This window comes from Staurois parvus, unplaced genomic scaffold (genome assembly GCF_062004578.1).
Source record: "Staurois parvus isolate SC_StPar_1 unplaced genomic scaffold, SC_StPar_1.0 ptg000116l, whole genome shotgun sequence".
Taxonomy (NCBI): Eukaryota; Metazoa; Chordata; class Amphibia; order Anura; family Ranidae; genus Staurois; species Staurois parvus.
Window position 1 is genome coordinate 4,462,804 of NW_028317912.1, and position 12,627 is coordinate 4,475,430.

At 41.2% G+C, this 12,627-nt stretch overlaps 1 protein-coding gene across 3 annotated transcripts in view; it reads right to left on the reverse strand.

The window, feature by feature from the left end:
* Positions 1–12,627, reverse strand: part of FBXO25 (F-box protein 25) — a 51,690-nt gene that overhangs the window by 30,542 nt on the left and 8,521 nt on the right. For all 3 annotated transcript variants that reach the window (XR_016311951.1, XM_089671967.1, XM_089671966.1), the window contains exons 2-5: positions 12,221–12,364; positions 9,670–9,801; positions 8,454–8,554; positions 1,372–1,421 (exon numbers count right to left, since the gene is read on the reverse strand). Coding sequence is in view for 2 of the 3 variants with exons in the window: in XM_089671967.1 (XP_089528093.1) it covers positions 1,372–1,421; positions 8,454–8,554; positions 9,670–9,794 (276 nt within the window). In the remaining variant the exon portion in view is untranslated. The remainder of the gene's footprint in view (positions 1–1,371; positions 1,422–8,453; positions 8,555–9,669; positions 9,802–12,220; positions 12,365–12,627) is intronic.

Genomic DNA, 12,627 nt, shown 5'->3' on the forward strand with positions numbered 1-12,627 from the left:
AACATTGACACATGGCCACAAGAGTGCTGGACCTTTTAGCAACTCCTAAACAAGATGCATGGGATAGCTGGAAGATGAAGCTCTTCTCCAAGCTTCCTGCTGCCTCATTCAGCAAGCCACAAGTTGGTATTTACGAAAAGACTATCAAAGCATATAATTGGGGGGGGGGGTTAACTTAGGGATGCATAAGAGGTTCTGTAGGACCTAAAACACATCCCCTCAGCATCCCTCCTGCAGTTAGGATAATAGGAAGGACAATTTAGCCTAAGTTTTTTTCTTTGCCCCTTTTTTTCATGGTTGACTGGTTATGAAGTATACAGTAGAATTAAAGATATTGCTTAGTGGTATTTGTCTTTCAATTATGCTAACAAAAGTAGTCTATAAATGTATTTTTTTCTAAAATAAGCATCATAGTACAATGTTATGTACTCAGATTTCTTTCTAATCAATACACTGAATAATCTTGACTTATTGCACCACTTCAACACACTGAATAACAGTGACCAGTTTGTAATGTTCCAGTGGTATGGGCAGAACAGTTATAACTAATAACTGTCCAGGTTTATTGACTGCCAATAGTAGGAAGCATTCCACACATATGAAGAACACAAACATGCCTTGTGAAACCATTAAGAGACTGCATCAGCTTAAAAACAAGAACTAAAAAGTGTAAGCAGTGGCACCAAATAATAAAAACATCAGGTATTAAAAGTAGAACTATAGGCAAAACTTTTTTTCTCCATTTTGGATAGAGTAAGTATAACCCTTGTCAGAATTTGTTTTGCCATCTTTGTCCCACTGGGGAGATTCACTTTCAATTCCTGCCCCATAGACAAACAGGAAGTGAGAGGAAATAGATGGATTTTTGTCTTTTTTCAGCCAGACCAACTATGAAATGTATTTTATTTATTTATTACAGGTACTTATATAGAGCCATCAATTTATGCAGTGCTTTACATATATTATACATTCATCAGTCCCTAACCCTCAAGGGGCGTACAATCTCAAAAGGTCCCTAACTTACATTCATACATACACATACTGAATTACTTCCAAATTAAGGGGAACCCCAGGTCACCAGAACTAGTGTCCCCATTGGAAGATTTCCCCTTTATTACTTTTCTGCAGACAACCAAAAATTTTGGATTTTCAATGATAATGGTAAATAGAACAAACAAGAGAGGATGAATCTCTTTAGCAGGGGCACATACGGCAATAAAAACAAACAAGGGTCTCTAATCCCTATGTGCACTATCCATAACTAAATTAAGTTTTGCCTTTAGTTATACTTTAAAACATGTTGTCTTCTGGTGCTAGCTGCTCACCTGATGTCTACAGAGATTTCTTTTGGCAGGTACAGAATATACTTACTTCTCGTGTACTCCCTTTCTGAACATAAATCCACTTATCGCGATAAAAATCTGATGAAAGAAAAAAAACAATGCTAGAAACAAAACCACAAAACACAAAAACCTCAAAAAAAGTACAGAATTTAAACAAAAGTCCACATTTACAGTATATCTCTGAAAACAAACAATGTAGGGTTTTAAAGTGATAAACACACAAATTGTTTAATTTACATTGCTCCTTCTCTTTCTGTATGTGGGATGATGACACTGTAGTTATTTTAATAGAAAAAAAAATCTAAGTACCTTTTACCTAATCAATATACAGCTGTCATATGACTCAAATCTTTTCTCAGCCTGTCTGAAGGGAAACATAAGCAGGAGGAGCATTTAGTCCTCTGCTGCTGGTCACATGTTCAAAAAAAAAAAAAAAAAAGAGCCTTTGGCAAGCTCCACCGAGCAGGGAACACAATGACAAATTATAATATATGTAAATTTTACGGTATCCCTTAAATCATTCAATACAATAGCATAAAGATACACTTTCCCCAAAAAGTGTAAAAAACTGTGAATATGAATATGCTAATACCAATATTCCCAAAAGTATATATCACACAAATATATTGAAAAAAAAAAAATCCAAAAAAAGGATAAGAAATAAAAGTAAAATAAATATAATATTATAAAAGCCTTTATCAGGATATCCAAACCTTTCAGAGTTTCCTGGTTCCTCCACGTGAACTTCCATGAGGTTTTGCCAGATTCTAAAATGGCCGCTGGATCACTTCCAGTTCCTATGTGCATCTGACATCACTTCCCTTGACATGTTTCGTCACCTGACTTAATCATAAGGCCATTTTAGAATCTGGCAAATTTATTTATTTATTTCAGGTACTTATATAGCACTGTCAATTTACGCAGCGCTTTACACACACATATATATATATATTGAACATTCACATCAGTCCCTAACCCTCAAGAGGTGTACAATCTAAGGTCCCTAACTCACATTCATACATACACATATTAGGGCCAATTTAGTCAAGATCCAATTAACCTACCAGCATGTCTTTGGAGTGTGGGAGGAAACTGGAGCACCCAGAGGAAACCCACGCAAGCACAGGGAGAACATGAAAACTCCATGCAGGAGGCACCATGGTCGGGAATCTAACCCATAACCCATTTACTGCAAGGCAGACGTGCTAACCACTAAGCCACTGTGCCACCCAAATGTGATTTTTCTTTTTATGTTGAGGTTTCTTTGTGAGCCATTGAAAGGCTGAATATGAAGATTGATGATTGAAGTTGGCATAGAGTGACTTTTTATAATATTATATTTATTTTAATTCTTATCCTTTTTTTGGACTTTTTTTTTTTTAATATGCAGTGAGGAACAGAAGTATTTGAACACCCTGCGATTTTGCAAGTTCTCTCACTTAGAAATCATGGAGGGGTCTGAAATTCACATTGTAGGTGCATTCCCACTCTGAGAGGCAGAATTTAAAAAACAAATTCAGGAAATCACATTGTATGATTTTTAAAGAATTTATTTGTCTTGCACTGCTGAACACAGTCAAACGCCAACTACTACCATGGGCAAGACCAAAGAGCTGTCAAAAGACACCAGAGACAAAATTGTGGACCTGCACAAGGCTGGAAAGGGCTACGGGGCAATTACCAAGCAGCTTGGTGAAAATAAATCAACTGTTGGAGCAACTGTTAGAAAATGGAAGAGGCTAAAGACGACTGTCAGTCTCCCTCGGACTGGGGCTCCATGCAAGATCTCACCTCGTGGGGTATCACTGATGATAAGAAAGGTGAGGAATCAGCCAAGAACTACAAGGGAGGAGCTGGTCAATAACATGAAGAGAGCTGGGACCACAGTTTCAAAGGTCACTGTCAGTAGAACACTATGCCGTCATGGTTTCAAATCATGCATTGCACGCAAGGTTCCCCTGCTCAAGTCATCACATGTCCAGGCCCGTCTGAAGTTTCCCAATGACTATCTGGATGATCCAGAGGAGGCATGGGAGAAAGTCATGTGGTCAAATGAGATCAAAGTAGAACTTTTTGGTCTAAACTTCACTCGTCGTGTTTGGAGGAAAAATAAGGATGAGTTGCATCCCAAGAACACCATCCCTACTGTGAAGCATGGGGGTGGTAACATCATGCTTTGGGGGTGCTTTTCTGCAAAGGGGACAGGACGACTGCACTGTATTAAGGAGAGGATGAATGGGGCCATTTATTGTGAGATTTTGAGCAACAACCTCCTTCCCTCAGTCAGAGCATTGAAGATGGGTCTTCCAACATGACAACGACCTGAAGCACACAGCCAGGATAACCAAGGAGTGGCTCCGTAAGAAGCATATCAAGTTTCTGGAGTGGCCTAGCCAGTCTCCAGACCTAAATCCAATAGAACATCTTTGGAGGGAGCTGAAACTCCATATTGCTCAGCGACAGCCCCGAAACTGACAGATCTAGAGGAGATCTGTGTGGAGGAGTGGTCAAGAACTACAGGAAACGTTTGACCTCTGTAATTGCAAACAAAGGCTTCTCTACCAAATATTAACACTGATTTTCTCAGGTGTTCAAATACTTATGTTCATAAGTGCAAGACAAATACATTCTTTAAAAATCATACAATGTGATTTCCTGAATTTTTTTTTTAATTCTGTCTCTCAGAGTGGGAATGCACCTACAATGTGATTTCAGACCCCTCCATGATTTCTAAGTGGGAGAACTTGCAAAAATCGCAGGGTGTTCAAATACTTCTGTTCCTCACTGTATTTGTGTGATATATACTTTTGGGAATATTGGTATTAGCATATTCATATTCACAATGCAAAATTGACAGAGTTCAAATTCCCCAGTCCTTTTCTCCCCCCCCCCCTCAGTTTATGCAAGAGTATTCCTGCACCCCGATGCATAAAAGGTATTCTACCTCAATTTAATCCATACCAGATACGGGTGGGAAGATTTCCCAGAAACACCGTTACCAGTAAGTGTAACTGATACTTTTTTCTACTGCCTGTAATACCTTCCTGCTGAACACCAGGTCCTGTGTGGACAAACAGCTCTACACTGTAGTGTCTCTTGAAGGTGTCCTGGCTTGTCCATGTGGCTGCTCAGCAGATCCGTTCAGTCGATACTCCTGCCCTCTCTGCCCAAGAGGTCACCAGCGATCTAGTAGAGTGAGCTCTCAGGTGGAAAGGAACTGAAACCCCTGATTGCGCATAAGCTAAGGAGATGGCTTGTCTGATCCATCTAACTATTGTCGGTTCAGATGTTTGCTGACCCTTCCTCAGGCCGCTAAGAAAAATCAAAAAGGTGACTTGACTTCCTGAGAAAAATACAGTAGTACAATCTCTTGTGTCCTGTGAAATCGAGATGTTACTTTGGGCAAATAAAGGGGATCCTGTCTAAGCACTACCTTGTCCTCTACCAGGAAGGGTTCCTTGATTGCCAGGCTCTGGAGGTCGCCTATCCTCCTTGCCGTAGTGACGGCTAACTTAAAAGATAACATCCTAACTAAAGTCTCTGCCACTGGCTCAAATGGTGGCTTGGTTAACGCCTCTAACACCAGCGTTAGATCCCAAGCTGGAAATCAATCTTAATAGGGGTCACTCTTTCCCTGGTCCCCAGAAACCCCCAGGCTCTACGTAACAGTGTCTCAGACCTATGATCCATCGGATCCTTGATGTTACCCAAGTCCTCAAAAAGGACAGGTCTGACTTTTTAGACACTTGCGAAAGCACGGAGTCTAATCTGGGGGTCTTGAAGAATTTCTCTTTCTCCTCTTTCCCAAAGGGGTACCGTCTTTTCCAGGTTTTTAAATTTTAAGACTCTCCTCTCGGGATCCTTCCATTCTCTCAAGACAATATCTTTGAGAGTTTGGTGTACGGGTAGTACCCTAGTTTGTGGCTTCACCAACCCCCTATACAGCTTATCCTCAGCTGAGGCTTGCACAGGCTGTTCCAGGATGTCTTCTAAGGCGTAAATAGCTCTTAGGAGCACCTCCATTTCACCCGCTGCAAAAAGGTGTCTACCTGGTCTAGACTCCTCACTAGCCTGGCTACCACCTTCCAATTCTTCCCCCTCATCCAGGGAGCTTTGATCAGAAACCTCCACCTCCTCCAGGTCTTCCTCCTCTGTGGCCTGCGAGGATGAAGGCCCTGAACCCCACCACTGCTTCCCCGCCCGAGTCCCCTCCAGGGAAGACAGGGCCTCCCCACCTCTCTAGATGTCATGGCCGTCTTGAAGGATTGTAAGGTTGCTAACATCTCTGTTTGCACCAACATGGTGGATACATTTGTAACAGAAGTGTCTGGCATGGTCTTGCAGAACTTTATCACTGCAATAACCACACTGTTTGGAGCAGGGGCGAGAGGGCTTTATCCTTAGGTGTCTTGTGGGTTCTCTTTTGAGCGGTTTCACACGACTCTAGGGAAAAAAAAACAAGGGGCCCATTTAAATGGTTTATCCTCCCCCCTAGGCACACCTGTAGGGGAGTGGGTAAGGACCTACCTCCCCTCCTCTCCTCCCCACCAGCCGAGTAAGACTTCTCCCTGGCTGCAGCCACTGCCTTCTCTTCCATCCTCAGCAGGGCTCTTTGGGACTGCGTTACCTTCGCCAGGCGCTGGGTCCGTTTCCAGGGGTAAATCCTGGAGGTTCCCCACCGTCCTCCTAGAGGAAGAGAGAATGCCGACTGGAACCACGATCTTTAGGGCGGAAGTCCCGCCCTCACCGGAAGAGTTCTGGGAGAGAGGCTTGGAATGCAACCCCGCTCCTACTTCTGGTCCTGCTCTCTCTGCCCTTTGCCCACTGGGCTTCAGGCAGACTAGCCGTGGACTCCATTGAGGCCGCCCCGTCACCCAACAGGGACACACCGCTCAAGAAATGCCAGACAGCGATCCCCATAGCCACGAGAGCCACCTGGCGGCCTGGTCCTCTCCTCGGCAGACCTTCCCGCTGCCCCAGAAGAGGGAGGAAGGATGCTCATCCCAGGAAGACCAGGCACTCTTTCCTGGTGCCTGGAGAATTCCACTGCATTGGGAACCCCTGGAGTGGGTAAGTGACCCCGGATACCTAGAGAGGACCTTCCAGCTCCAGGTCTTCGGTCATAAAAAAATAACAAAAAGGTTTTGCTGCAAGGAAACAAAAACACAATTAAAAAAAAAAAAAAAAAAAAAAACTGAGGAGGGGAGGAAAGGGCAGGGAATTTAATTTTTGATTGTGTTTCCTGTCAGGTGGAGCTAGTTATCTCAGGTGTGCCTGGAAGATGACTGGAGATAAATAATATCAAAAAACAGTTTTAAAATCACCAAATATATATTTGCATTGAAATATTTATTATTTTTAGCAATAACATGTGGATGGATTTCTTCCAGTCAAAGGCTGTGTCACACCCCTCCAGATCGTGTCTTAGAAGAATAGGGAAGTAAAGCCTCCATCAATCAAGTTGTAACATCCCCCCCCTTTTATTTAGCTGGTTAGTGGGCATGAAGGAGGAGGGAGGGAGTGGGCTGTCATTTATCACCGTGCATACGCCCATGTGTGACTCTATAGTCACACAGGCTGCTCATATATGATAGGGAGGAAATGATCAGCATAGAACCTTACTGAAAACCGAGCACGTGCAGAGTTGCCTCTACAGCTGCAAAATCCCTAGCTGAATTGGGGACATGAACAGAAAGCAGAGATAGAGAGCAGCAGCAGGATCAACCAGGTTTTTTGTAGAATACAGAAAACAAATCTCATAGTGACTGAATGAGTATGAACAGCATGTAATACAGCGTTAATTGATATTTTTTTTATGAGGGTTTAGTGACACTTTAAATAAGACAAATAGATCAGTATACAATCTACAGTAACACAGCCAAACAATGAAGCTAAACCAACAAAAGGTACCTGCTTTTACTGCACAATACTGTGTATGGCACCATACGTTTTTTTAGAGCAAGATTAGAGAGTGGGAAAAGATTTTAATTTTGTAATGTGACCAGGGTGTACCTGAATTTGACTTGCTATAACCCTCTTTAAATCCCTTTCACAACAGTACTTGGACTGGGAATAGGAGGGGCAGGACTGGAAGCCACTAATGTGCGATTAATGCAAATCTGTTGACATGGAGAAGAAAGCAGAGTCAACAAAGATGGCCTCATCAGTACTGTTCTTAAAAGTCTTATTCACAATTGTCTGGTTTGATGCAGCAACTCAAAAAACATTTCAAGGAAAAATCCTATTACTTCCTAGGAGGTTGGTTCACATCTGCGCACTGCAGTTTAGTGTAGAAGGGAAACACATATCACTGCAAGGTATTATGCAACGCACAATAAACAGTGTAAATAAAACCTCACTGTTTGGTCAGAAGGCGGGAGGTGAGGACATCACTGTACTGTACTTAAAAGGGAACTCCAGGCAGAACAGTTGTGTGATATGTAGTATGCACAAGAAAGTTACCTTTAATGATGTATATCCTACACCTGGATCGCTGCTGTGTAGTGTAAAAAAAAAAAAAAAAAAAGGGAGGAGATCCGTTTCCTTTATGGCAGAAATTACAGCTAGGGCTGCACTTCCAGCACTGTGGATATGAGATAGTGTTGTTTACCTTTCCTTTCCCCTCACCTTGTCCCTGTACTGTGAATGGACAAGACCCATGACTCTCAGAATGAAGAATTCCTGTAGTCTATTCTCTCCTCCTCGCTCCTTGTCAATTCATAGAACACCTTGGTTTCCTGGAACAGAATACAAGGCGTTCTGTGAATGGACAAGGGTAGAGGATAGGGAGAGTAAACAAGACCCCTTTACTTTGTAAGAGCTGATGAGTACCGCACTAGCTGTACCTTCATGCATGAATGAAACTGATTTTACACTACACAGCAGTGATCCAGACATAGGACACCCTTTCATTTTTCATACACACTACAGATCACAAAACCATTGCACCTGCAGTTCTGCTAACTTGTAAGTAGAGTCATTAACCTGGTTGTGCTGTGAGGGATTTGTAAAGATCAGTAATAATTAAACAGAAATGCAAATCCTCCGGTAGGTAAAACAGCTCATAACAGTTTGCCTGGATGTCAGCTTTAACACATGCAATGCACTTACACTGTGTCTTTGCAACGTTGTTAAATTCCTCCTTTTCCGTTTTGTTAGCAGAGAATGCACAATTTTCAGGTGTGTAAGGTTCCTGATCATCTAGATTTAATCTGGGAAACAAAATTAAGTATAAGAGACAAAAAATGTTTTTATAGGCAGTTTACATGATGTTTTTGGATTCCTTTTCAACTTCTAAACTAGTATAGCTACTGTAAATAAGCACACATATTTAAATTAAAGTAAGAAACCTTTTTTCATGATTGTGCCATATCACATTTTCCCATATGAAAAACCGCATGCACACCAAATATGCAGTTGAATACACATACAGTATGTTTCCTGGTATACCTGTCAAAAGATTTGTTATATTTTCCAGCCATTCCCAACACACACACACACCACTTTGTCCTTTCTTGGTTTGGCATTACTATTGCCTGAGCCAGCCTCTGCTCACCAGTCAAAGGTGATGATGCTGATGATGCTCCAGTGTACAATGAGAAGACCTAAGGAGAAGAGGTGACACAAAGGTGCACTGCTCTTCCAGGAAGCTGCATTGTACACTTTCAAATGTTTTTGTTGTTTAACTAGGAATTAGCTTAGTCATATTCTCTGTGTCATTTGTTTGCCTTTCCTTGACAGGCTCACATGTCATGGTTGCAGTTTGTAGGGTCATGGCTGACTGATCTCCCTATGTTCATGTATTTATTCATTCACCTAGCTGGTTACTATTCACTAAAGGGACAGGCAACTTCTGGTTCCAGGTCACACATTGTCCGATCCATGCCTTGCCATTTTCTCTGTGTTGCATCACAAATGAGGGAGTGCTAATATCATGAAAACACATCTCTTCCAGCATGGTGATCAGTCTGTTTGTGTATGTGTCAGATATAATTACTATTAGCTCTCACCTGCACCAGTGCTAGACCAAGAAACCCAGGGACTGTGGGACATGTAGGTTCTTCACAGGAAGTGTCAGTTTTTAGATTGCAGACATGCAATAATCTGCGCAGTGCCATGCCGCATGCCTCATGTTTGAACAAAAACAAAAATTCTCATACTGGAATGTGAAGAATTGCTCTATTATAGGCTGTGTTTACAGGGCAACAAATGTCACCATGAAACTACGTGATCAATGCACATCTTATGTAGGGGAAAAAGTGCAGGTAGGAAGGTTTCTAATGCCTTTAATATTCCAATATTAAAAAATGGGTGTTCGTGTACTTACAGCTGGAGATTAATGTTGTCGTTTTCCTCAAGATCATCTCCACAAAACTCCCATCTTTTCCACCCATCTTCAGTTTTTATCCAGGTCCAGCCTGGAGAACGCCAGTCTTGACCCAAAAATGGCATGACTATCCTGTTGATCAGAGCAATAGATTACCATCAGATCCTTCTGAACCAGTCGTGTCATAATGGATTACTAACAGGTATTCTCTTACACAGCAATCATTTATAGAACAATTTCGTTTTACTTTGTTAGCAGAGTTGCTGGTAACACTATATTCCTAAAGACACACCGTCCTTTATTTGTGTAGGCTGTACTGTGGAGCTACTATATACACTCACTGGCCACATTATTAGGTACACCTGTTCAATTGCTTGGTAACACAAATTGCTAATCAATCACTTGGCAGCAACTCAATAGGCATCTACACGTGGTGAAGACAACTTAAATTTCAAACCGAGCATCAGAATGGGGAAGAAAGGGGATTTAAGTGGCTTTGATTGTGACATAGTTGTTGGTGCCAGATGGGCTGGTCTGAGTACTTCAAAAACTGATGATCTACTTTGATTTTCATGCACAACCATCTCTAGGGTTTACAGAGAATGGTCCGAAAAAAAAAGAAAATATTCAGTGAGCGGCAGTTGTGTGGATAAAAAAAAATTCTTTGCTGATGTCAGAGGAGAATGGGCAGACTGGTTCGAGATGATAGAAAGGCAACAGTACCTCATGTCAATATGGACCAAAATCTCTGAGGAATGTTTCCAACACCTTGTTGAATCTATGCAGTTCTGAAGGCAAAAGGGGTCCACCCTGGTAGTAGCAAGGTGTACCTAATAAAGTGGCCGGTGAGTGTATGATTAGTTTAATCACTCCCTTGTTTAAGGTTGCCCTGGGTGAGACTACATACTGGGAGAGAGATCTGTGACATTACATATCTAACACAGATAGAAGTCTGCAAGACCAAAGTTGTTTTAACAGTTTGGCAGTCTGTATTGCCAAGTTGAAATAAGCTCAAGCCCTTTAACACAACCAATATTTCCAAATATTTTGTTCATTTAAAAAAGCTAAAGTAGGAAACACAGATTAAACAGAAACAATTTTATGTTGCTAATGGTCATTTTAATGGGGTTCTTGACATTCAGATTACTTTTGAGCCCTGAAATTGCAAAGTGTTCCTAGTGCAGGAACTACTTTCAGAATCAGTGCAACTCCGACAAAGTCAGAGTTGCACCGATTTGAATGGTTCCACTACAGACAATAGGGTGCAACTTGTCATGTGATTTGAAACTGTCAAATTGCATGACAAGTCGCACTGGTGTGAACCAGGGCTGCAAAGCAAAAAACAGGTTTCAGACCACATAAAAATAACAATATCAAGGCTGATTTACTAGAAGTGTTGAGAATGTTCCCACAATACCCTGATAATTTACTTTAATTATCCAACCAGGTGAAAAGCAAATCCATGTTTTCTTATTGTATCTGCACATGAATAGAGAAGTTGTAAAAAAAAAAAAAAAAAAAAAAAAAAAAAAAAAAAAAAATCACAATTTATTGTGGGAAGATTCTCAACTCCTTTAGTAAATTAGCTTTATTAGGTTCCACACTTCTTTAGCGTACCTGCTGTAACCTGTCACATCAATAATCCATTTACATCTAACAGTTAAGGTGTGTTGCACTAACATGGCCATTACTGCAATGTAGTTTAATGCATGTTACATGCAGTAGCATGTTGTAGGGACTTTCTTTTTTAATGATAGATAATGATCACCTGTGCTTAGGACACACCAATCAATAGCACACACTCAATATTAAACAAAAACAGGGCTGCTGCTCCTATAAAAAAGGTACAACCTTAACAACATAATACACAAAATTGCAGGAACGCTGTCTCAATGTATGTTATAAGACATGAAAAACATGCTTAAATAATGAACACAGAACAATAAATAGTGAAATAAAGTGAACAAAAATCCCCTTCACAAGGTGATAAGTGCTCTGTGCTCCCCGCCTGAGTGCCCCTCACTCACCAACTTTAATGGTGAAATAAGAGTCTTTCACGCTTTTGGTGGGGCATAGGAACTCATGCTGGAGCTTGTAGTCCTTCTGATTAAATGTTGCTTGTCATTCCCAGTGATTCAAATGTAGAGCCAATAGGTATATACATGAAAGGAATGGAGAGAGTCATCCAAAATAGGGTAATTCCATTTATTAGTAAAAGCAGATACACTGGTATTGCACTCACATGTTTCCAGATACAACAGGCATGAATCTTCAAGTGTACAATAGTAGGTCACTAGTGTTCCACAAAGCTCCAAAGCTGAAACTCGTTGGTGAGTGAGGGGGCACACGGGCGGGGAGCACAGAGCACTTATCACCTTCTGGATGTGAAAGGGATTTTTGTTAGCTTGATTTCACTTTTGGGGCTTTATTTCACTATTTATTGTTGTGTTTTCTTAATTAATGGCAGTCCAACTCACGGCAAAGCAACTCCAATGAATGTCTCACATAGTACCTTGCATTGTGGTAAACTGTCTGAAAAAATGCCACAAACCTTTTTTTTTTAAAGTCTTTTCTAGTGCATTGACAGCCTATTCGTTTTAATGGCAGTCTTGTTGGGAACGCTTCCCCTCTTCCGGTCTCAGGGATACAGACAACAATAGAAAATGGATGAAGGTTGTAGCCTGCCTTTCTATTACTGGAAAAACAAAAGGAACAAAAAAAGAAAAAAAGGATTACAAATTTTTATGTCACTGACAGAAACATTTTCACTCATTTTTTGTCCCACCGATAATGTTGTCATTATTGTGGAAAACTAATTGCAGCAAATGGAACCGCAGTCAGCAAAAAAACTTTGACAAGAGGGTGTATCCTTCCCCTAAAAACGGCTTTGGCTGGAGTTCCACTTTAACTGCAAATTGTCCACTTATTTGAAATGGTGGGCAAAACCTGGAGCACAGG